The sequence below is a fragment of the Megascapheus bottae genome, chromosome 34 (genome assembly GCF_031878675.1).
Source record: "Megascapheus bottae isolate mThoBot1 chromosome 34, mThoBot2.hap1, whole genome shotgun sequence".
Classification (NCBI taxonomy): Eukaryota; Metazoa; Chordata; class Mammalia; order Rodentia; family Geomyidae; genus Megascapheus; species Megascapheus bottae.
This window is the reverse complement of record NC_143542.1, coordinates 4,215,488-4,238,276: the sequence shown is the minus strand read 5'-3', so window position 1 is coordinate 4,238,276 and position 22,789 is coordinate 4,215,488. Positions and strand designations below refer to the sequence as shown.

At 52.3% G+C, this 22,789-nt stretch overlaps 2 protein-coding genes across 2 annotated transcripts; both read left to right on the top strand.

Annotated features, from left to right (window-relative positions):
* Positions 1-3,969: 3,969 nt before the first annotated feature.
* Positions 3,970-16,374, top strand: Tsc22d4 (TSC22 domain family member 4). Its single transcript, XM_090324374.1, has 5 exons — positions 3,970-4,404; positions 4,878-5,912; positions 9,609-9,769; positions 15,367-15,415; positions 15,661-16,374. The coding sequence occupies exons 2-5, from the start codon at positions 5,163-5,165 to the stop codon at positions 15,868-15,870; spliced, it is 1,170 nt and encodes a 389-aa protein (XP_090180500.1). The 5' UTR covers positions 3,970-4,404; positions 4,878-5,162; the 3' UTR covers positions 15,871-16,374.
* A 1,268-nt stretch (positions 16,375-17,642) lies between these two features.
* Positions 17,643-21,535, top strand: Spacdr (sperm acrosome developmental regulator). The gene is made up of 3 exons (XM_090324376.1): positions 17,643-17,844; positions 19,011-19,313; positions 21,079-21,535. Exons 1-3 carry the CDS (start codon positions 17,788-17,790, stop codon positions 21,307-21,309), a joined length of 591 nt encoding a protein of 196 aa, XP_090180502.1. The 5' UTR covers positions 17,643-17,787; the 3' UTR covers positions 21,310-21,535.
* The last annotated feature ends 1,254 nt before the right edge of the window (positions 21,536-22,789 follow it).

Genomic DNA, 22,789 nt, shown 5'->3' with positions numbered 1-22,789 from the left:
CTTCAAAGAGTGGTTAGAAATCTCCTTGAGCTCAAGCAGGGGAAGAGGAGAAAGCTGTAGACTGATAGACCCACTGCCAGCATAGTGGCCTTGGGCAAATAACAGGATACTTTCCAGCCTCAGTTTTCCCCATTAGAGCTCCATCCACCTCTCCCTCTGGAGCTGGTTTATTGTGAAACGAGAGTCCCATAGACTTTTCTGCCTGCCTGGTTTCTAGCCTCAGTCCTCAGACTCCTGAAGAGCTAGGATTATAGGCATGACACACCAGTGCCTAGCTGAGGCCTTTTATTATACTCCAGAGTTGTTCCATTGGACAGAAAATTAATTAGAATCTGTCTCCTTCTGAGCTTGGGAGTGAAGGCAGACACAGATTTTCGGAGTTGGGGAACATCTGGGTTGCAGCTGTATAAGGCCCAAGAAATCATTTAGTAGATGATGGTATAGACTCCTATGTTTCTCGCATGCTTGCTATATGACTGAATGGCCCGTAATGCTGTTATAAATATACAAAAAAAAAAAAAAAAAAAAGCTTCCTCATTCCAAGTAGATTCTGCCATGGCTAAGAGTCTCTCTTCCAAAAGATGGGGGGAAATGGCTGGGTAACAGTATAATCCTAGCTGTGAGGAGACTGAAGTGTGAAAATTGTGGCTCAAAACCAGCCTAGGCAGAAAAAAATCCATTGATAATCTTATCTCCAATTAGGCATCAGAAAACTGGAAGTGGTACTGTGGCTCTAAGTGGTAGAATGAGCAAAAAGAGCTCAGGGACAAGCCCCATGACCAACCAACATACAAATAAACAATACAGCAGATTACTCCAGGCTTATACCTGTAATCTTAGTTGGAAGGCTGAGGTCCAAGGATTGAAATTTCAGTGAAGCTAAAGGAAGACAAAACTGTGAGACTGAGATTCTTATCTTCAATGTAGCAAAAAAAAAAAAAAAACAGTAGGAAAGATGTGGCTCAAGTGTTGGAGCACCAGCCTTGAGTGGAAAAGGTAGCACGAAAGAGGATCGGAGCCAGGAGTTTGGCCTAGTGGTAGAGTGCTTGCCTAGCATGCACGAAGACCCAGGTTCGATTCCTCTGTACCACATACATAGAAAAAAGGCAGAAGTGGTGCTGTGCTTCAAGTGGTAGAGCTCTAGCCTTGAAAAAACCCAAGGACAGAGCTCAAGCCCACAAATGGCCAAAGAAAAGGAGAGAGGAGAGAAGAAGGAGGAGGAAGAGGTGGAGAAGAAGAAGAGAGAGAATGTGAATATTCCTGGGCTGAGACTATAGCCTAGCAAGCCTAGAGTGCCTAACATGCACCAAGTTCTGGGTTCCATTCCTCCATATCATACACAAGAAAAAGCCAGAAGTGGTGATATGGCTCAAGTGGCAGAGAACCATCCTTGAGCAAAAAGTGTAGCTCCAGTACGGACATATATTCTCTCTCTCTCTGTCTCTCTGTCTCTCTGTCTCTCTCTCTCTCTCTCTCTCTGTCACACACACACACACACACACACACATACACACACACACACACACCACCCCTTTATCTGTAGGTCTTGGTAGGTATGTCTCTGCCATGTAGTTGAGCAAGAACTACACAATCTTCCTGTTTTACTACTAACACTTAGGATTTCCTGCATCCCAGTTTCCACATCTAAGAAGGGGAGTAACAGGATGTTTTAGATTTAATTTCAAATCCTATAGCAAAATCTTTTTCTTTCTTTTTTTGGTATTGCTCCTGAGCCTTAAAATCAGGGACTGGGTAATGTCCCTGAACTTTTGTGTTTAAGGCTAGTGCTTGGGCCAGGAGTGTGACCTAGCAGTAGAGTGCTTGCCTAGCATGCATGAAGCCCTGGCTTTGATTCCTTGGTACCATACATACAGAAAAAGCACTAGCCTGGAGAAAGCCCAGGGATAGTGGCCAGACCCTTAGTTCAAGCCCCAGGACTGGGGGGGAAAAAAAGGTTAGTGCTCTACCACTTGAGCCAAAGCTCCATTTCTGGCCTTGAACCAGCCTCGGATCTCAGCCATCTGAGTAGCTATGAGTAAAGGTGTGCGTCACCAACAGCCAGATCCTTATTTACTTTTGTGTGTCAGTTGTGGGACTTGAACTTAGGGCCTGGAGGTTGTCCCCAAGCCTCTTTATGTGTAAGGCTATGACTGTTGTACTGCTTGAAACATGAGTGTCACGGGACATTTCTGCCCAGGCTGGGTTCGAACTGTGATCCTCAGATCTCAGCCTCCTGAGAAGATTATAGATGTGGGCTACCTAGGCCCAGTTCATTTACTTTTTCTTTCTTTCTTTCTTTTTTTTTTTTTTTTTTTTTTGTCGTGGGGCTTGAATTCAGGGCCTGGGCTCTGTCCCTGAGTTTTTTCAGGTCAAGGCTAGTACTCTACCACTTTGAGCCACAGTGCCACTTCCGGCTTTCTGGTGAAAACCAGAGTCTCATGGAGGCCAAGAGCTGGTGGCTCATGCCTGTACTTCTAGCTACTCAGAAGGCTGAGATCTAAGGATTGCGGTTCAAAGCCAGCCTGGGCACCAAAGTCCTTGACACTCATCTCCAATTAACCATCAGAAAACCAGGAGTGGCACTGTGGCTTAAGTGGCCTTAAGCTGAAGAGCTCAGGAACAGTGCCCAGGCCCAAGAGTACAAACCCCACAACCTACAAAAAAAAAAAAGTCTCCTGGACTTTCATGCCTAGGCTGGCTTTGAACTGAGATCTTCAGATCTGAGCCTTCTGAATCGCTAGGATTATAGGAACGCGACTTCTTAAATTTTTTTGTTAAATTCTTTTTTTTTTTTTTTTGCCAGTTCTGGGTTTGAGCTCAGGGCCTGAGCACTGTCCTTGGACTTTCTCAAGGCTGGAGCTCTACCACTTGAGCCTCAGCACCAAGTCCAGCTTTTTCCTATGTATGTGGTATGGAGGAATCCAACCTGGGTCTTCATGCATGCTAGGCAAGTGCTCTACCACTAGGCCAAACTCCCAGCTCTTTTTTTTTTTTTCCTAGAGCTAGGGCTTGAACTCAGGGCCTGAGTACTGTTCTTGGGCTTTCTCAGGATTAGAGTTCTACCTCTTGAGCACCACTTTCTCCTTTTTCTGTGTATGTGGTATTGAGGAATTGAACCTAGGGCCTTGTGCATGCTAGGCAAACACTCCACCACTAGGCTGCACTCCCAGGCCAAATTAAAAAAAATATATATATATATATATATTAAGAGGGGCGTATTGGCTCAGGCCTGTAATCCTAGCTACTCAGGAAGCTGAGATCTGAGGATCACAGTTCAAAGCCAGCCGGGGGAATGAATTTCATGAGATGCTTATCTCCAGTTCACCAGTAGAAAAGGGGAAGTGGCTCTGTGGCTTTAAGGGGTTAGGGCGGTAGCCTTGAGCTGAAGAGCTCAGGGACAGCGCCCAGGCTCAGAGTTCAAGTCCCACCACCGACCAATACATACATACATACATAAATAAATAAAAATGAAAACAATGAAACATAGAAATAAAAATAAATCAAGTTAGAAGAATAATAATAATATAAAAGGAGGGAGGAGGTGGAGGGAGTGACAGTGACACTGGCCTCAGCTGGAGGCCCTGAGTTCAAACCCCAGAATCACCACCACTACCAATATAAGCATAAAATTAAAAAAAAAAAATAGGGGGTGGAGGGTGGGCCATTGCTCAGGCCCATCACCGGGAAGACCTGCGCCAGGGCATCCTGGCCCCGCCCCCCGCAGGCCCCGCCCCCGCAGACGCAGGCCCCGCCCCCGCAGGCCCCGCCCACTCCCGCCCGCCCCCGGGAAGAAGCGCGGCGCGGCCGGCAGGCGTGGGGTTAAGGCGGCGTTCGGGCCCCGGCGGCGGCCACTGCGCGCTCGCGGCTCGGCTTGGCGCGGCCCCAGCTGGCGGCGAGCCCGGGCGGGAGGAAGGAGGGGCGGAGGGAGGAGGAAGAGGGGAAGGAGGAGGAGAAGGAGGAGGAGGAGGAGGAGAGCGCCGAGCAGGCCCGCGGAGGCAGGACTTCCTGGTGTGGGGGTTGTCAACAGCCCCGACAGAGCAAAGCCCGAGCGGAGCGCAGCCGCGGGGCGCCCCGACCCCGACCCGCCGCGGCCACGCCAGCAGCCCCGGGGAGCCCGCACCCCACTCGGCGCCCGGACCGCGGGGCGGCGCCCGGCGGGGGGGCGGGGGCGAGGCCCGCGCGGGAGGAAGCGCGGGGTCCTTCTTTTTATTTTTGAATTTTGGACACCAAACTTCCTCACGGAGATGCCCGGCAGGGTGGGGGGCGCCTCTCGCAGGAGACTGGGGAGCTCCTGATCCGCCGCCTCAGCGGCCCGGACCCGGGAGGCCCCGGGAAAAGTACAGCCGGACATCTTGGTCCCCGGACCCCCCTCGTCTGGCTCCGAGCGGCGCCGAGGCCTGAGAGGTAGGACTTGGGGCTGGGCGGGGCCTGACCCCCCCCATGGATGTGGGGGGGCTGGGGGAGGGGAGCCCTCCGGGTCCCACAGACTCCCAGGGGCGGCCGGGCCGGCCGGGGTCCCCCCCGGGCCCCGGCGTTTCAGTGCTGTCGGGACAGTGGTGACCTGGGGAGTTTGCATTCCAGGCGTGCAGTGCCCAAACTTTGTGGGGCTCAGCTGCCACTTCCGGTCTTGTGCGTGCCCTCGGTGGGGGGGGGAGGCCCTTGCCGTCCCCTCCGTCCGGGTGTCTGTCATCTCTGCTGCTTGTCTCTTTGTCTCTGGGTCTCTGGTGGTTTCCCCTTCCTCCCCATTCTGCTCCCCTGAGAGGAAGCCCCAGAGGTGGCCTCTGGTGCGGGCGCGCTCGCTCGCTCTCTGTCTTGTCTCCTACTTTCTCACCACCACCCCCCCTTCTCTCTCTTTCTCTCTCTCTCTTTTTTTCTAGTTTGCAAACTCAGCTGTGGATTTCGGCAGCGACAGCAGCAGGAAAAACCTGCCCCGGCCCCCACCCCCCTGCGGCTGCCTCCCCTCCCCTGTTCTGTCCTGTCACCAGCCCGGAGACACCCCCAGCTCCCACAAGGCTTCTCCTGCCATGTCGCACCCAGACGCTGCCAGGGGTCCTGATGTCCCTGTCATGTGGCCCCCTTGTTCCAGGGGTGCCTGAACCCCTTCCACGACCCCAGCCCCTTCCCCCCACCCCGCCCCAGCCCACTCCTGCGCCCCAGGGACCATGAGTGGGGGCAAGAAGAAGAGTAGTTTCCAGATCACCAGCGTCACGACAGACTATGAGGGCCCAGGGAGCCCCGTGGCTTCAGACCCCCCTCCTGGATCTGTGCCCCGCGTCCCCAATGGGGAACCTAACCCAGATTCTGGGGGGCGAGGCACCCCCCGGAATGACTCCCCACCACCTGGGGCCCCTGCCTCTCGGTTCCGAGTGGTGAAGCTGCCTCATGGCCTGGGAGAGCCTTATCGCCGAGGCCGTTGGACTTGTGTGGATGTGTATGAGAGAGACCTAGAGCCCCCCAGCTTTGGGCGGCTCTTGGAAGGAATTAGAGGGGCCTCGGGGGGCACTGGGGGCAGATCTTTAGATTCCAGGTTGGAACTTGCCAGCTTGGGCTTGGGCACCCCAATCCCACAACCAGGCCTGTCTCAGGGCCCCACCTCCTGGCTCCGTCCACCTCCCACCTCCCCCGGACCTCAAGCCCGCTCCTTCACAGGGGGACTGGGCCAGCTGGCTGTGCCTGCCAACAAAGCCAAAGCCGAGACATCCCTCCTATCTGCCTCCCCACCCCAGCAGCGCCCCCCAGAGTCTGGCATTGGCGATAGCTTGGGCATATCCCTGGCAGCCACGCCCCTGCCCTCCTTGAGGGTAGATGTGGAGCCTGGGGGCTCAGCAGGGGGGACCCCTCCTCTGTCCCGAAGAAAGGATGGACCCATGCGGCTGAGGATGGAATTGCTTGCTCCAGAGGAGACAGGACAGGTAAGAGTTGGGATTTCAGATTGATGGAAGTGGAGGGCTGGTGGAATCCTGGTGGGCTGAACTTGGCCTTTTCAGTCCTGGTCTCAGGTCTAACACTTTTGGGGGGGGGGGAGCTTCTTGCCTCCACCACCATCCTCCATTCCCTACCTCCATTGTCAGTTGCCAGGTGGGTCACATAGTCCTCACTTTTCTTTCCCTGTTTTATCTATTCATCTATTTATCTATCCATCCATCTATGTCTTGTCATTGGGCTTGAACTCAGTGACTGGGCACTGTTCTTGAGCTCTTTTTGCTCAAAGTTAGTACTGCTCTTCCATTTTGAGCCACAGCACCATTTCCAGTGACTTCCCGGGTTGGGGCCACTGAGGCATTGGATCAGAGGCTCCCCAGTGTTCTCTGAGGGGCACCCCCCACCCTGTTAGGCATCTCCCTGAAAAAGTTTGGTGTCCAAAATTCAATTAACCATTTCCATGGTTGATTGGAGATAAAAATGTCATGGGCTTTCCTGCCTGCACTTGGCTTTGATCCTCAGATCTCAGCTTCCTGAGTAGCTAGAATTATACCCAGCTTGTCTCCCTGTTCGTGCGTGCTTTGATTGGTTTAGCTGTCTAGCTCCCTTTTCCCTTTTATATTCTGTGTGTGTGTGTGTGCACATGTGTGTGTACACATGTGTACATGCCTGTTAGCATTGGGGCTGGAACTCAGGGTACTCTTTTTTTTGCTCAAGGCTGGCACTCTACCACTTGACCCACACCTCCACTTCCAACATTTTGCTGGTTAATTGGAGATAAGAGTTTCATGGACTTCTGTCCTGGTCTGGCTTTGAATCACAGTCCTGTCATCTCAGCTTCATAAGTAGCTGGGATTACAGGCGTGAGCCACCAGTGCCAGCTACAACTTCTTTCTTCCTCTTTGGCCTTTCAGTTGTTGCTCTTGGCATTGACTCTTTCCATGATGTCTATACTATGTAAGTCCTGCTCACCTCAACCTTTACCTTCTGTCTCCATCACTGTCTCAGCCCCTCAGGCTGCAGGTGTTGAGAGTGAAGGCCCCAGTTGGGTGTCTGGCTGGGCCCCTGGCGGGAGGAGGAGTCACCGGTGTTTAGGGGTGGCCATAAAAGGTAGGCATTCCACTGCAAGTCTCTGCCTTATAGCCCTGTCCTGGGCCTTTGGAGTGGGGAAAGGAAGGTCTTTATTCTTCCATAAGCCACCATCCCAGCTCCATCTCCAGTTTGGTTACAAGCCAGGTTTCTGTGAGGAACTGAGAAATTGGGTGTGTGTGTGTTGGGGGGGGGGAATGCATTGCAAGGCCTGGGGGGGTATGAGGCAGCCTGGCTGGCTCGTGTTTTTTTCACACACACACCCCTGGTCCTCTCTTCAGGATTGCTGGCTAGGGGTGAGTTCATTTCAGTAAAGGAGGAGAAAACCGGGAAGCAGAAGGGAAGGGGTTAAATTGTCTGCCTTTTCTCTGTTTCCTGTCTCCAAAAGAGGAACGGGGCTGGGGGGGGCAGGATGCCTGGGTCCCTAGAGTGGGATGGGGTGAGATGAGGGGGTGGACAGCCAGGGATGTGAGAGTTGGATACTTTTACCCTGGAAGAGAAAATAACACCTTGGCTGCTCGAGGAAGGCCGGCAGTGTGAGGATGAGGGTTCTTCCCTCTTCCTGGCCATGGGATAAACCACAGTATAAAAATATCTTGAGCCTGAATGTCTGGACCCTGTCAGGACTGGTCAGGACCGGCTCTCCCACCCGGTCCTGGCTCCCAGTTCTCTTCTCATACCTCCTGCCCCCACTTTTTGGGAACTGTTTTCCTTTGGTCCCTAACCTTAAACAAGAAGCTGTGGTTTCCCAGGACCTGTCTTCACACCCTTTCAGAGCCAGCCCCCTTGACTAACATCTCTGATCTGCCCTTAAGCTACACATGAGCTTTCCCTTGGGTCTGGCAGACCCTGCCCCTCCGTCAGCAGTGGCCTGACCCCGCCCCCTTTTCCTACTGTGTTTGTGTGTATGTGTGCATGTGTGTGTGCTCTGATGCGTGTACTGTGGCTATTTCTCTTGGCTTAAAAGTTTTTGATTCTGTTATTTCCCCAGGGCCAGGGGAGATCTGACTGTGAGCTGGGACTATCACCTGGGGCCCCCTTCCCTAGCTCTGTTCCTCTGAGCCACCCTGGACTCTCTGTTCTTGGCTTTCCGAGAAACTGGGGCCTCCCGGGCCTCACAGAGGCTTCTTGTCTTGTTCCTGTCGCCCCCGCCCTTTCGCAGCCGCCCCTAGCGCCTGTTGGGCTCTGTGGGTCCACGCCCAGGCTTCGCCTCTTGCCCCCCTCCCCCACAGTACCCCACCCTACCCCCAAAGCCGGGTGGATGGAGAGCATTTGATGTTTTCACCTGAAACCCAGACAAATTTAAGAAGAGACTTAGAATGACAGGGGTAGTTGGGGTGTGGAAGATTAGTTTCTGAAGGTTCATTCATTCTACAAATAGCCGCAGATCAAACTTTCTTTACCATCTAGCAGGGGAGGCACAATAAATACTTTTAATTTTGGATATTAGGTGCTGTAAAAGAAAGAAGAAAAAAAAAGTTCAGTGGATGACCAAGTGATAGGGAATTGCTTTTGTAAGGAGATGACATTTGGATGGCCTTAAAAAGGCACAGATAAGAGGCCTGGAGTTTGGCTTAGTTTGGGTTAGTGGTAGACTGCTCGCTTAGCATGCATGTAAACGGGTTTGATTCTTTGGTACCGCAAACACAGAAAAAGCCAGAAGTGGTGCCATGGCTCAAGTGGTAGAGCACTAGCCTTGAGGAAAACCCAAGGCCAGTGCTCAGGGCCTGAGTTCATGCTTCAGGACTGGCCCCCCCCAAAAAAGGCACAGATAATCTGAATAATCTTTAATTTAGGATCCCTGGCTGAGGGCAAAGAGGGCTACAAGAATGTAGATTGAATCCCCTGTCTAAAACCCCAGTACTCAAATGACATTCCTGCTCAATGCTTTCAGTAAGGCTGAAGGCAGGACTCTAGAGGCAGGACTTCCTTAGGTCCCTTGGAAGAAGGTGGAGAAGGTGGGAAGGTAGAGATGACAGTCTAGGCAAGTTGTAAGGTGGCTGTATTCTCTGTCTCTTTCTCCCCCCACCTTTTTATTTTGCTAATCTTGGGCCTTGAACTCTGGGCTGGGCACTGTCCCTAAGCTCTTTTTGCTCAAGGGTAGCACTGTACCACTTGAACTATTACTATAGTAATAGCCACTTAGGGCACTTTCTGTGATTAACTGAAGATGATATATGCAGGGACTTTCCTGCCCAGACAGGAACCTCATATCTCAGCCTCCTGAGTAGCTAGGATTATAGGAATGAGCCACTGCCCCCCCCATCTCCCCTATTAGACCTTTTGATCTCTCTCTCTCTCTCTCTCTCTCTCTCTCTCTCTCTCTCTCTCTCTCTCTCTTTCTTCTTTTCTTTTTTTTTTTTGGCAAGTCCTGGGGCTTGAACTCAGGCCCTGAGCACTGTCCTTGGGCTTTCTCAGGGCCAGCACTCTACCACTTGAGCCACAGCACCACTTCCGGCTTTATCTGTATATGTGGTACCCAGGAGTTGATCTCAGGGTATGCTAGGCGAGCGCTCTACCACTAGGCTATACCTCTCCTTTTCCCTCCCTCTCCCTTCTCCCCCCCCCCCCAACAATTCTCAATCCTCTGCCTCCAGGTACACCCACTTGACTCTCGACCCAACTCCCCGGCCCTCTACTTCGATGCCAGCCTGGTTCACAAATCTCCTGATCCTTTTGGAGCAGCTGCAGCCCAGAGCCTCAGCCTGGCCCGCTCCATGCTGGCCATCAGTGGTCACCTGGACAGCGATGACGATAGGTAGGTGGGTGGGTTGGGTCCATATGGTTGGCACCTGGAATGGGCTTCCGGCAGGTGTGCCCCCCCCCTTCCCAGGGGAACTTGGAGAGGACTTCTGAAACTCAAGGGACCTGGCTAGCACATAAGCACTGGGCCACATTGATTTGGGACCCACTCCCTCTCTGTGGGAAGAGCTGGGTGTGACTGCCCTGGCTTAAGCTGTCAAGTCAAAGGCTTTTTTAGAGTTTGAAGGAACTCATTGTTGTCAGATTCCCAGAGCTCTTGTAGTTTGAGAGGTCACTTAAGCTAACTCTAGGAACCCACTTGGGCATGTGTGGCTTTCCTCTCAGCTTTGTCTGTCTTGCCCTCGCTCTCTCTCTGCCCCTACATTTAAGGTCCTCATGAGCTGTGAGGTGACATCTTTATAGTCTACACGGACTCCTTTAGGGCTGAAAGACATCTAGTACCAGGAAAGTGTTGCTCTAAAACTCTGTTGCCTGAGGGAACATGGTGAGTGCAGACCTGGCTAGGAACATCACAGGGGCAGCAGTGTCCGGGAAGGACTTAAGCTTTGTTCCCTTTGGGTGGCAGGGTGAGCAGAAATTTTCTGCTTCAGGGATGTCTCCACATGCATACGAATGGCAGCCTGCAGACAGGGGAATAACAAAACCTGAGACTTCTGGTGGCCGGCTGTGGACTGATAGGAGTTGGGAGCGGGAGCCAGTACTTCTGTGGGAGAGAGCTGTGAACTTCCTGTAGATGGCCTGGGAGGGGCGGGACTTCCTGTTTCTAAGGAAAAAGGGGTGGGACTTCTTGAGTGGGTGAGTGGGTGCTGGAGGGCCCCATTCCAGGTGTGTGTGTTGGGGAGAGATCAGTCCTTCTTGGCGCTTTCTACATGAGGCCATCCCTAGAATCAGGAACTGAGGCTCATGAGTGAAAGGAAATGGAAAGGCACTGGGGACAGTGGGTATCTACAGAAGAAAAAGAAGGGGGCAGCCAGGAGCCCATGGAGTGAACAAGGGGCTGGGGCCAGGCAGGACAGGGCAGGGCTGGGTGGCTTTTGCCCTCCCTCCCAGCTGGCTCCCAGGAATGTGTGAGGTGTGAGGTCGACCAGGGCCAAGGCCTGGAGAGTCACCTGCCCCCCCATGGCTGCTATTCTCAGCACTCCCCCCCCCCCCCCATTTGGGAGGTTCCTTGGCCAGAAATTGCCCTGCCCTTCCTCCACCCTGAGTTCACAGCCCAGCTTTCTCTGTCTGGAAGAGTTCTGCCTCCTGAGGCCTCTTTAGGCTTGTCCCCTCCTCTTTCCTCCCTCCTCCTTCCCTCCCTTCTGCTCTCCCTCTCTTTTACTCCCTCTGCACACTCTAGTCTGACCGGTCAGGCTCCCAGCCTCCTCTTGAAGCTGCCCTGTTGTAAAGCTTTGGGGCTCATGCCCCACCCTGCTAGGCTATCGGGTTTGTGTTGGGCCACCCCCTGACCCCAGGGATATGGAGCATGGAGTCCCCATGTCACCTGTCACCAGGGTCCAGATGGCGTGGGACCTCCCTTTTGAGAAGGAAGGTGGGCTGGAGGCATCCAGGGAACTGGAGGTGCCTTACCAAGTCATTAGGATAGCTGATGAATTCAGACTGTCCACCGAAGGTGTCCCCTACACCCCATGGGAGGCTGGGAGGGTTGAGGGATGAACTGGAATGTGGCTGGCCCAGCCGTGGGGTTGGGAGGTCCTTGTACGGAATGGATCTCCTGGTAGATTTCTCTTTATCCTGTGCCTTCCCAGGATCAGATGCTACATCTTATCTCCAGCAACTCTTAAGAGTCACAGGATTCTTCTCTTCCAGATAAACAAAAACAGAAAGAACAGACTCCTGAGTTTTAGAAAAATTTGTCCAAGGTCACTCAGCCATAAGTGCCCTGGAGTGCAAAGGAAATCTGATCCTAACTCCACCCCAGCCATACTTTTTCCTCTGTTGGGATTTGAAGACAGTTTCTAGTATGCCTTCTTCCTAGCCAGGCTGGGACAGCTCACCCACCCCCACCCGCAGTGGCAGGAAGCCAGCCCCTCCCCTCCTTGGCCTGGCCCCGCCCCCAGGCTCCACAGATCCGGGAGGGTGTGTATGTAGACTGGGCTCTTGAATGCTACTTTCTTGGCCTCCTGCCCATTCCCTGGGGGGCTCCAATGACACTTCCAGGGAGCTTGGCTGACCCCTGTCCTCAAGTTATGAACCTCCCTACTTCTCCTAGAAGTTCTGCATCTTTATCTGATCTTCAAATGGAAACTTTGATTTGACCTTTAGTTGACCAGTCTGTAGGGCTGTTCTCCCCCCTCACCCTGGAGCCCTTCAGAGCTGAGTTCTCCTTGGGTTCCATACTGCACTGTTCTAGGGGGTACTGTGTTCACATCTGAAGTCACTAGTGGGGTTTTTTTGTTGTTGTTGGTTTTTGTCAGTCATGGGCTTGAACTCTGAGCCACAGCACCACTTCCAGTTTTCTAGCGGTTAATTAGAGATAAGTTTCATGGACTTTAGTGCCCCGGCTGGCTTTGAACCGAAATCCTCAGATCCAAGGCTCCCGACTAACTAGGATTACAGGCATGAACCCCTGGTACCTGACTGCTAGTAGGTTTTTGTTTATTCATTTTTTGTGCCAGTAGTGAGTCTTGAATTCTGAGCCTTGGGCTGTCAGCCTTTTCACTCAAGGTTGGTGCTATCACTTGAGCCATACCTCCATTTCTGACATTTTGCTAGTTAGAGGTAAGAATCTGTCTGATTTGTCTGCCTGTACTGGTTTCCAGTCATGATCCTCCTATCCCAGCCTCCTGAGTAGTTAGAATCCTGGGTTCTTAAAGGGCAGTTATGGGTTGCTGAAGTTCTCGTGCTTTCAAGTGTTAATGCAGAATGTCACAACAAGGTAAGTGCTGTCAAAACTCTCCTGTGCTAGGCAAACCGGAGGCAGTTATCTGTCAACCACCCAATGTTTATTGTTGTAGTCTTCTTTTATTTCTGGCAAGGATGAAAAACTGTGTTGGCTTCTTTGCTCAAGTGTCTGCCAGAGGCAGGGCCTGTGTTCCTAATCTCTTGTGCCTGTCCTTCTTGGTCTGAGGGGGAGGGGCTTAGTTTTTGTTTATTTTGGTGCTGGCCCTGGGTCTTGAACCTCAGGGACTGCACTGTCTCTGAGCATTTTTGCTCAAGGCTAGCACTCTACCACTTGTGTCAAAGCTCTGCTTAAGGCTTTTTTGGTAGTTAATTGGAGATGAGTGTCACAGACTTTCCAGCCCAGGCAGGCTTCGAACTGTTACTCTCAGATTTCAGCCTTTTAAGTACCTAGAATTACAGGCATGAGCCACCAGCACCCTCCCCATTGAGTTTTCTTGTGGTGATCTGTCTCCAATCCTGGTGTCCAGGATTATAATAGCTGGAAGGTGGCCTTTCTTTCTTTGGTTGCTGTGGGGCTTGAACTCAGGGCCTGGGCACTGTCCCTGAACTCTTTCACTCAAGGCTAGAGTCACAGCTCTACTTCTGGTTTTCTAGAGGTTAATTGGAGATAGAGTCTTACAAAGGTGGATGCTGTAATCCTAGCTACTCAAGAGGCTGAGATTTGAAGATCACAGTTCTAAGCCAGCCCAGGCAGGAAAGGCTGTGGTGACACTCATCTGCAATTAACTACCAGAAAACTGGAAGTGACGCTGTGGTTCAAAGTCGTAGAGCACTAGCCTTGAGCACAAAAGCTCAGAGACAGTGCAGAGGCTCTGAGTTCAAGACCCATGACCACCACCAATAAAAAGAATCCCTGGACTGGCTTTGAACTGTGACTCTGAGATCTCAGCCTCCTGAGTAACTGGTATTACAGGTGTTTTTGACACATACTGTCCCACCCTCTCCTCTGACACATCGCAAGGCCCAGGTGTCCTTCTTTACTCTGTTCTCCCAGGTCCAGTCACCTCATTGGTTGCTCTACCTGTCACCCCAAGCTTGGACAGGCAATGGAAAATTCCCAGCTCTCTCACACTCCCTTCCCTAGTGGTAGGGCCTCCAGCAAGGGTCACCTTGGGCAGAGGGCTGATCCCCCTGCTGGGAGGCTGGCAGGCTGCCTGGAGGGAGGGGCCCACTGGGGGCTGTGGAGTATTGCCGGCACCTGGTGGGACCATGGCTCGGAGGCTGTTCTGGCTGGCACAGCCCACCACCCTGCTGGACCTTATGACGCAGGGCATGCTGGGCTGGGTGGTGGACCACAAGGTGGAACAGGGGGCCTGGGTTTGCAAGAGAGAACCTTAGAGGTGGGGCAGGTCCAGATGGCCTGAAGAAAACTCCGGAGGCTTGAGAAAAAGCCAGGTTCTGAGACCCAGAGCTGGGTATTCCTGGGCCAGCTGGGATCATAGCCCTGGGGAACGCTGAGCCAGGCCTCTGTTGCCCTCTGGTGGTCACTTAACAAACATCCAGGCCTGCTCCTAGTTTGGCTCCCTTAAGTTGTCCCCCTCCCAGCTCCCTTCAAAGCTCTCCTGGGATTCCCAGTGTCCTACGTCCAGCCTCACCTTAAAGTCCTGAGATCTTTTTAATGTTCTGGGATCCCTCCAAGACCCCAGACTCAGACATCAGGTCCATAGGCTGTCTTTGATATACAAGGCTCTGTTGCCATGGTAACCATTCCCATTCCTCCTCTCCTTTGTGGTGGGAGGTGGAGAGACACTCTTGTCCCGAGGGTCACCTGTGATGCGAGCTTTGTGTTCTGGAGGGTTCTCATCAGAGCCTCCCTTTCCCACTCTTGTCTGAGGCCTGGAGAGAGGCCAGTGTTAGTCCAGAGCAGGTAGACAGGGTGAGTGGTTAGACGAGGCTGTCTTAGGCCTCACCTTGACAGCTCTCCCCAGCCAGACCTCTTACCCCTCAGCCCCTCCCCTGTCTCAGGCCACCAGCTGACTTCCCTCTGTCACCCCCCTTCCCTCCACTCTGGGATTGGTGCCAGGGTGAAAAGGGGACACTGGCACAGACTGTGTGTGTCTGGGAATTCCCGCCCACCGTGGAGCCAAAGGAGGGGGGGGTCCCCGTGTCCCTGGGAAGCCAATAGCAGCCAGGCCTTCCCTTGGGGCTGGGGGGGGCAGTGTATATCTTTCAGGCCAGCACCCTGTAGATCCTGTCTCCACTCTGCCTGCCTGGTACCAGCGAGACTCTGCTCTGCCCAGGGGGGCTCTGAGCCCCCCAGGCACTGGCTCTGATACTGCAGGGGGTTGGGGGGGGTTGAGGACCCTTGGTCCTCAGGGATGACTCAACCAGGGGTTTCTGTCAAGTCTCTGGTGTCATCTTACGAGACTCGAGTGGTAGGGATGGCTCCAGGGCCATCCCGGAAAAGGGGCTGTCTCTCCTCCCCCTGCTCTCCACGGGGAGCTTCTCCCATCCGAGGGGCACCTGGACCCCCATCCCACCGAGGCCGAGGGGTGTCGGGCCAACGATCCTCACCTTGCCGGGGGATGGACAAAAGCCTCCTCCCTCTGATTCTCTACTGCCACAGGTAATGGTGTGCAGGCCAGAGGCTGAGCTGGAGGAGGCTGGAGGCTGCTCCTGGGAAAGCTGGGCTGTAGGGACCCTTGGCTCCTCCCTTTCCTCACCTGTCACCTTCCTCTGCCTCTCCAGTGGTTCCGGAAGCCTGGTTGGCATTGACAACAAGATCGAACAAGCCATGGTAAGTGGAAGCGTGGTCTCTGTCTACTTCTGTTTATCCTACTGCTTGGCAATGGTAACCCAGCCCTTGACCCCCTCCCTGGTCCTTTGAGCCCCTGTCCTGTACCCTTGACCTCCCCCTCCTATTTTGGAGTGGGCAAAGGAATCTTCCCAGGCACTGGGGCAAGGGATGCGTCAGCGTAGCCTAGCAGTTATGACACCTGTTTTTCTTTTGTTTTGTTTTTTTGCCTATCCCTTGCCCTGCAGGACTTGGTGAAGTCCCACCTCATGTTTGCAGTCCGGGAGGAGGTAGAGGTGCTGAAGGAACAGATCCGTGATCTGGCAGAGCGGAATGCAGCACTAGAGCAGGAGAATGGACTGCTACGAGCCCTGGCCAGCCCGGAGCAGCTGGCCCAGCTGCCTTCTTCAGGGCTTCCTCGGCTTGGGCCCCCCGCACCCAACGGGCCCTCTGTCTGAGCCTCCTTTCCCTCACAATGTGCCTTTGGGGGGCTGCCACAGCTGCTGGGCTTTGTACCAGCCGCCTGCCCCCTCTTTCTATGCAGCTTTAATGCCCCCTCCCCAAATTCCTGAAACTGAGGTTCAGGGCTCAATGTTGGCCTGTTCCCTCATCCCATCCCATCTCCCCCTACTCCCCAGACCTCAATGGAGGAGGAAAGGCTCAGGACAGAGTGTTAGACGGAGCCCCACCTCCACAAGAGGTCCTACCCCCTGTCGTCCCTCCCCCCCTCCCAGGTATCAGTGTTCTGGGCCCCCACCTCCCAGTAGATGGCTTTTGAGAGAAAGAATCAGAAGCTTCCTAGCAGATCCCCCTACACCTTGTTTCCTCAAAGTTCTCCCCCCACCTCTCCATTGCCCAGGGGAGGGCACTATGGACAGTATCTGGAAGTTCTGGGATTCAGGTTGTTATTAAAATAATAATTATAATTAAAAAAATCTGAAGAAACTTGAACTTGGAGGTTGGTATAGAACTGTTTGCCGGCCAGTGTGAACTTCCCTGCAGATCCTGTCCACTCCAGGATGGGGGGGGAGCAGTTGGGGAACACAGAGTGGATCCAGAGAGGTTTAGTACTGGATCCTGGGAAGAAGGGCAGGCAGAGAAAAGTGTGGTGAGGGCAGTGTCTGCCCACGTGCTAATGGGGGAAAGAGACACAATGAGGCCTTTGGTGAAAGTACAGGATCCACCCCAGCTTCCCAGCGTGTCCCCTCTGCAGGCTTGGGGGCAGGGTGGACGACCCTGAATGGGCCCCTTGTCTTCAGGCTGGGTGTAGGCCAGGCTCCTTAGCACATGGTGCCCTCGCCAGGCCTGGCTGGCCGCTGCTGTGGCTTCCCCCCACCCCCCCATCCCTCAGCTGGCTGAGGATGGGCCCTGTGGGTGGGCAGGCCCCTCCCTGGCAGCCTGGACTCCTGTCCTAGACAGTGTCATCCAGGAAGATCACCATCTAGTGGAAGGAAAGGGACCGTGGGAGCAGCAGCCAGGGCTCAGTCGGGACCTGGAGGAATGGTGCAGAAGCTGGTATTTGGTGGGCAACCTGAGTTGGAGCTCTTTCAAGCTCTCTAAATTTATGACTTTGGGAAAATTCTGTACTTTTTTTTTCTTTTTTTCTCCCTTGTCAGTCATGAGGCTTGAACTCAAGTTTGTTCTTTTTTTTTTTTTTTTTGGTGGGCCTGAACTTATGGCCTGAGCACTGTCCATGAGCTTTTATGTCCAAGGCTAAGCACTCTACCACTTTGAGCTACAGCTCTACTTCCTATTTTCTGGTGGGTAATTGGACACAAGGTCTTACTTTTCCTGCCAGGCAGTGGGACTGGCTTCCAATGGTGATCCTCAGATCTCAATCTCCCAAGTAGCTAAGATCTCAGGAGTGAGCTATTGGCACCTGGCTGAACTCAGATTTTCTTAGTCACCTTGTGGGTAGGGGGGTGGCACTGACCATAAAATGTATCTTGAAGGGAACTTACATGACATTATCATGGGAAAGGCCTGGCACATACAAGCGTTCAGTTATTATTCTCTTGGATTTGGGGCTGGTAAAATCAAAGCGATGAGTGATTGGCTCTGTGGGTGCTGGAAGGGCCGTGGGGGTTGGGGCCAGGGTCCTGGCAGCTCTCACAATGGGCTAGAATTCTCCCTTGCTGTAGGTTCTCATCCACTTGGACTCCTCTCCCTGTCCCAGGGAGGGGAGGAAGAGCCTCGGACGAGTCACTAGGAAATACAAGGGGGACCTTGTATTTCTTGCTTCTTCCTTCACTGTTGTTTGAAGCTCCTCAACTTCCACGAGCCCCCTTCCACTGGCAGCCATTGGCTTGTAGCCTGTCCCCTTCCTTGCTCCCAGTGCCGGCTCTGCCCCTACTTTGAACGCTTTATATCCAGTCATGGTCTCAAGGTTCTTCAGATGGGTTAGGCGTGTTTGGCAAAAGGTGAACAGTTGGGTGAGTTTCATACACATCCTGGAATAAGGGCTCTGGCCAGTGGCATCTTGGTTGTGGTATACACCACACACACCCATATCCCTTCACTCCGACAGGAGCAAAACAAAACAGTATAGGTGAGGGGGAGGATTTTAAAGGGCTGGAGGACTTTTGGGAGGGAGGCCAGTGAAAGTCACTCCTGATTTGTGTGTGTGTGTGTGTACTGGAGCTTAAACTCAGGGTCTGGTTACTGGCCCTTAGCGTTTGTTTTTTGTTGTTGTTTGTTTTGTTTTGTTTTTTTGCCACTCCCAGGGACTGAACTCAGGACCTGAGAACTGTTCATGGGTTTTTTGTTGTTGTTGTTTTTTTTTTTTTTTTTTTTTTTGCCGGTCCTGGAGACTGAACTCAGGGCCTGAGCACTGTCTATGGACTTTCTCAAGGCTAGAGCTCTACCACTTGAGCCATAGCACCATGTCCAACTTTTTTCTATGTATCTGGCTCTTTGTGCCTGCTAGTCAAGTACTCTACCACTAGGCCAAACTCCCGGCCCTGTCCCTTAGCTTTTTGTTCAAGGCTGGTGCTCTACCACTTGAGCCACACCTCCATTTCCAGCTTTTTTGGTGGTTAATTGGAGACCAAAGTCTCACGGCTATCTTTGAGCCATGATCAGATCTCAGCCTCTTGAATAGCAGGGATTTCAGGTGTGAGTCCACTCTGGGCCTGAACTCTGGACTCTGAACACTGTTTCTGAGCTCTTCAGCTCAAAGCTATTACTCTACCACTTGAGCCACAGCCCCACTTTCAGTTTTCTGGTGGTTAATTGCAGATAAGAATCTCAGGGGGGCCGGGAGTTTGGCCTAGTGGTTAAAGTGCTTGCCTAGCATGCACGAAGGCCCGGGTTCGATTCCTTGGTACCACATACATAGGAAAAAAGGCTCAAGTGGTAGAGCTCTAGCCTTGAGAAAGTCCAAGGACAGTGCTCAGGCCCTGAGCTCAAGCCCAGGACTGGCAAAAAAAAAAAAAAAAATCTCAGGGACTTTTTGTGCTTGGGATGGCTTTGAACCTTGATCCTCAGATCTCAGCCTCCTGAGTAGCTAGGATGATAGGTGTGAGCCACCAGCACCTGGCAAATTTAGAGATTGTTGTTGTTGCTGACGGCTACCTCTTTTCCGGGTTGTGTTTTGTAGGTTTTCTTCTGGAGGCACAAACCTGAGTCAATGCTGTTGGATAGATCTAGCTCCAAGAAACTGGCGTTGAAGAAGACAGAGCAGACTCCCCCGGAGCTTTCGACATCCAGATTAGTTGAGACCCCGAGTCTGAATGCATGTGCCAAGGTGCTTGAGCCTCGTGCGTTGTCTACTACCACGGAACAGTCAAGGGGAGTCCGTGAGCACCGCTCCTTGATGCGGTTGTCGCGCACAGCTGTCCAGTCCGTTTCCACCCTCATGTTGTCTACCCTGCAGTCTGGTTGGCAAATGTGTAGGTGGAAGGTGAGTACTTCACCAGTCTCCAGTGACGCCTTTCTCCCTCCAGTCACTGGTCCAGAAATTCTTTTTTGTGTTCTTTGTGTTGCCAGGCACTGCTGAACAGGGTTTGTCAAGGATGGGATAATAGGCCTTGCTGGTCCAGCATCTTAAGGGGGCTATATGGTGGAGGTAGAGGGAGCTACCTGTGCTTGATCACCTCATGAAGACCTGGGGACAGAGAATGCCCTTTCAGAAGAAGAGAGTGATATAATCCTAGCTACTCAGGAGTCTGAGATCTGAGGATTGTTGTTCTAAGCCAGCCTGGGCAAACTATCAGAAAACTGGAAGTGGCACTGGGGCTCAAAGTTGTAGAGTGCCATCCTTGAGTGAAAAAGCTCCAGGACAGGATTTGGGAGCGTGTCCAAGTTGGTGGAGTGCATGCATGAAGCCCTGGATTCGATTCCTTGGTACCACATACACAGAAAAAGCCAGAAGTGGTGCTGTGGCTCAAGTGGCAGAGTGCTAGCCTTGAGCAAAAAGTATCCAAGGCACAGACCTTGAGTTTGAGCCCCAGGACTGGCCAAAAAAAAGGAAAAAGAAAAAGCTCCAGGATAATGCCCAGGCCTTGAGCTCAAGGCCCCACAACTGACCAAAAACAAAAACAAAAAAAAAAGTCGGGCATGGTGACTCACACCTGTAATCCTAGCCATTTACGAGGCTGAGATCTGAGGATCAACAAAAGGACCCGAGTCTCATCTCCAATTAACCCCTAGAAAACAGAGAGTGGAGCATGGCTCAAGGGTAGGTCGGTAGCCTTGAGCTGAAGAGCCCAGGGACAGTGTTCAGGCCCAGTTCAAACCCCATGACCCACAAAAAAAAAAAGAAGTTGGAATAAAAGAGTTCACTTTATTTGGGTTTAGTTTGGGAGAGGATTGTTAAAGGGAGGTGGAAGGAAAGGTTCAGGAAGAGAGAACTGCAGGTGTGTACAGAGATGGCCTTTGGGGTCTCAGGGGTGGTGAAGCAATCCCAGAGCCCACAGATAGCTCATACAAGGCTGATAGATGGTCAGGTTGTAGAATCTGATGGTTGTTGTATCAGTCCTGGGGCTTGAGCTTTCACTTGGCTTTTGTGCTGAAGATTAGCTCTACCACTTAAATCACAGCTTTACTTTTGGCTTTTGGGTCTTGAACTCAGAGGCTGAGCCCTGTCCTTGGACTTTCAGCCACAGCACCACTTCTGACTTTTCTATGTATGTGATACCAAGAAATTGAAACTGGGTCTTGGTGCCTGCTATCTACTACTAGGCCAAATCCCAGCCCCACTTCTGGCGTTTTGATGGTTAATTGGAGATGAGTGTCCCCCACTTTGAGCCACAGCACCACTTCCGGTTTTCTGGTGGTTAATTAGAAATAAGAGTCTCATAGACTTTCCTGCCCGGGCTGGCTTTGAACGACTAAGTCTTCTGAGTAGCTAGGATTACAGAAATAAACCATCAGCTCCCAGCTATCATCTTTTATTTAGCTTAGTCACCATGAAATTCAAAGATTTGATGTGGAGATTCAAAAAGAGCAGTGTTCCAGGAGAGTTTTTGAAATAAACAGTACATAAAGTGTGTCACAATGGGGCAGATAGCAGAGGCTTTTGGAGGAGGTGTTTTTGAGTGAGTCTGATGGAGGAGGTGGAATGAAGCCCTCGGCCCTTCTCTGTCTCTGGGTGATTCTACCTAACATTTTGTCTCTGGACCCAGGGATTTGCATGCATGCATGCATGCCATCTTTTTCTCTTGCAGTCTGTAAGTTCTTCCTCAATTACCTCTCAAATGAGGGTCCGGTCCCCCTTGGATACGCCGGAGGCTGAGATGCTACGAGAGGTATACCTTGTGCTGTGGGCCATTCGGAAACAACTGCGACAGCTGTCCCGCAGGCAGGAGCGGCGCAGGCGACATCATATCCGGACCCACACATCTCCCCCCACTGACCCAGTGCCAGGCCTGAAGCAAGATGCCCAAAGTCCCCTCTAGGTGGGGGACCCCAGAACCTCAGAAATCCCCACCTTGCTCTTAGGTAAGGTGGATAAAGAGGGGTCAGGACAACAGGCCAGAAGTTGTGGGTAAGGAGATGACTTCCCACTGGGAGCCCCAAGGCCAGGCCTGGGGGGGTCCCACCTACTCCCCTTCTCTGTGTTTTTTCAAGTTGTAAAAAAGATTATCAAAGTATTGCTTAATAAATATCAGATATTTCTGAGTAGATGAGTGAGCTTGTGAATAGAAGACCTTTGGGTGGGCCCAGATGGGGTACCCCAGTTTGGAAATCCACATATACGATGGAATGACCCTGAGTCTGTGATGAAGCGGGGCTTAATTTCCTCCAGGCAATGCTGCCTGATGGGTAACCATAGCAACAAACAGCCATTGAATATCCTTTGCGCATCTGATAATGTACCAGGCAATCCGCTAGCTACTTTCTCTGGCAGTATTTCAAGACAGGTATTTAGGGTGGGTCCCCCACCCCACCCCACCCCATGCCCTTCTCAGGTACTCTTGGCTTTGGCCATGGTATGGACTTGGAGGCTGTAATTTTGGTTCCATTGTCCACATCCTGCCAAGAAGCTTAGGAAACTACACTTCCCAGAATGCCTGGCTGTCATGTGGGCTCTGGATAGGAAGCCTACCCATGGGGCTGCAGAAGTCAAGTGGGGGCTGTGCTGATTCAACAGAGATCCTGCAGGGATGGGATGGGGAAGTCCAGCTTGGCACCGGGAGACCATTTCTGAGGAGAGCCATGTTGATGTGGAGGTTGTGTTTTAGAAGCTCCAAGATGGGACATCCTGGAGCTGTCAGTCTTAGCCTGGCCTTTGGCCACATCTGGGAAGATTCAGAGCTTGTTTTCCAGGGTAAAACAAGCATTGGAGGATTTGAGGGGGTCACACAGTTGGGGGTGGCACCATTGTTGCTGGAGGAGATTGGGGAAGAGAGGAACGCAGAGAACCGGTACTACAGCTGTGTTAGGTGATGCTCAACTTGTGACTTGTTGAGGAGTGACAGGCAAGGATGGTTTTCTGGAAGTCATTAAAAAACTCACCCACCCCTCATAACTATGGGAGGGGGGGCCCTCTGCACCTGTCTCTCAGTACTTAAAGCAACAGTACTAGCACCCCCTACTTAGGAAGCCTTTATAATAAGACGGTGGTTGAGAGAGCTGCAGGACATGAAAACTTCCTGTTCCCTTCTTCCCTCCCTCCCCGCTTCCTTCCTTCCTTCCTTCCTTCCTTCCTTCCTTCCTTCCTTCCTTCCTTTTTTTTTTGTTTGTTTGTTTGCGCTGGTCCTAGGGTTTGAAATTAGTGTCTAGGCACTGTCCCTTATCTTTTTTTTGCTCCAGGCTTGACTTTCTACCACTTGAGCCACAACTCCACTTGCTGCTTTTTGTGGTGCTTGAGTAGAGAGAAGGGTCTCACAGACTTTCTTGCCCTGGCTGGTTTTGAATTTTGATCCTCACAGTAGA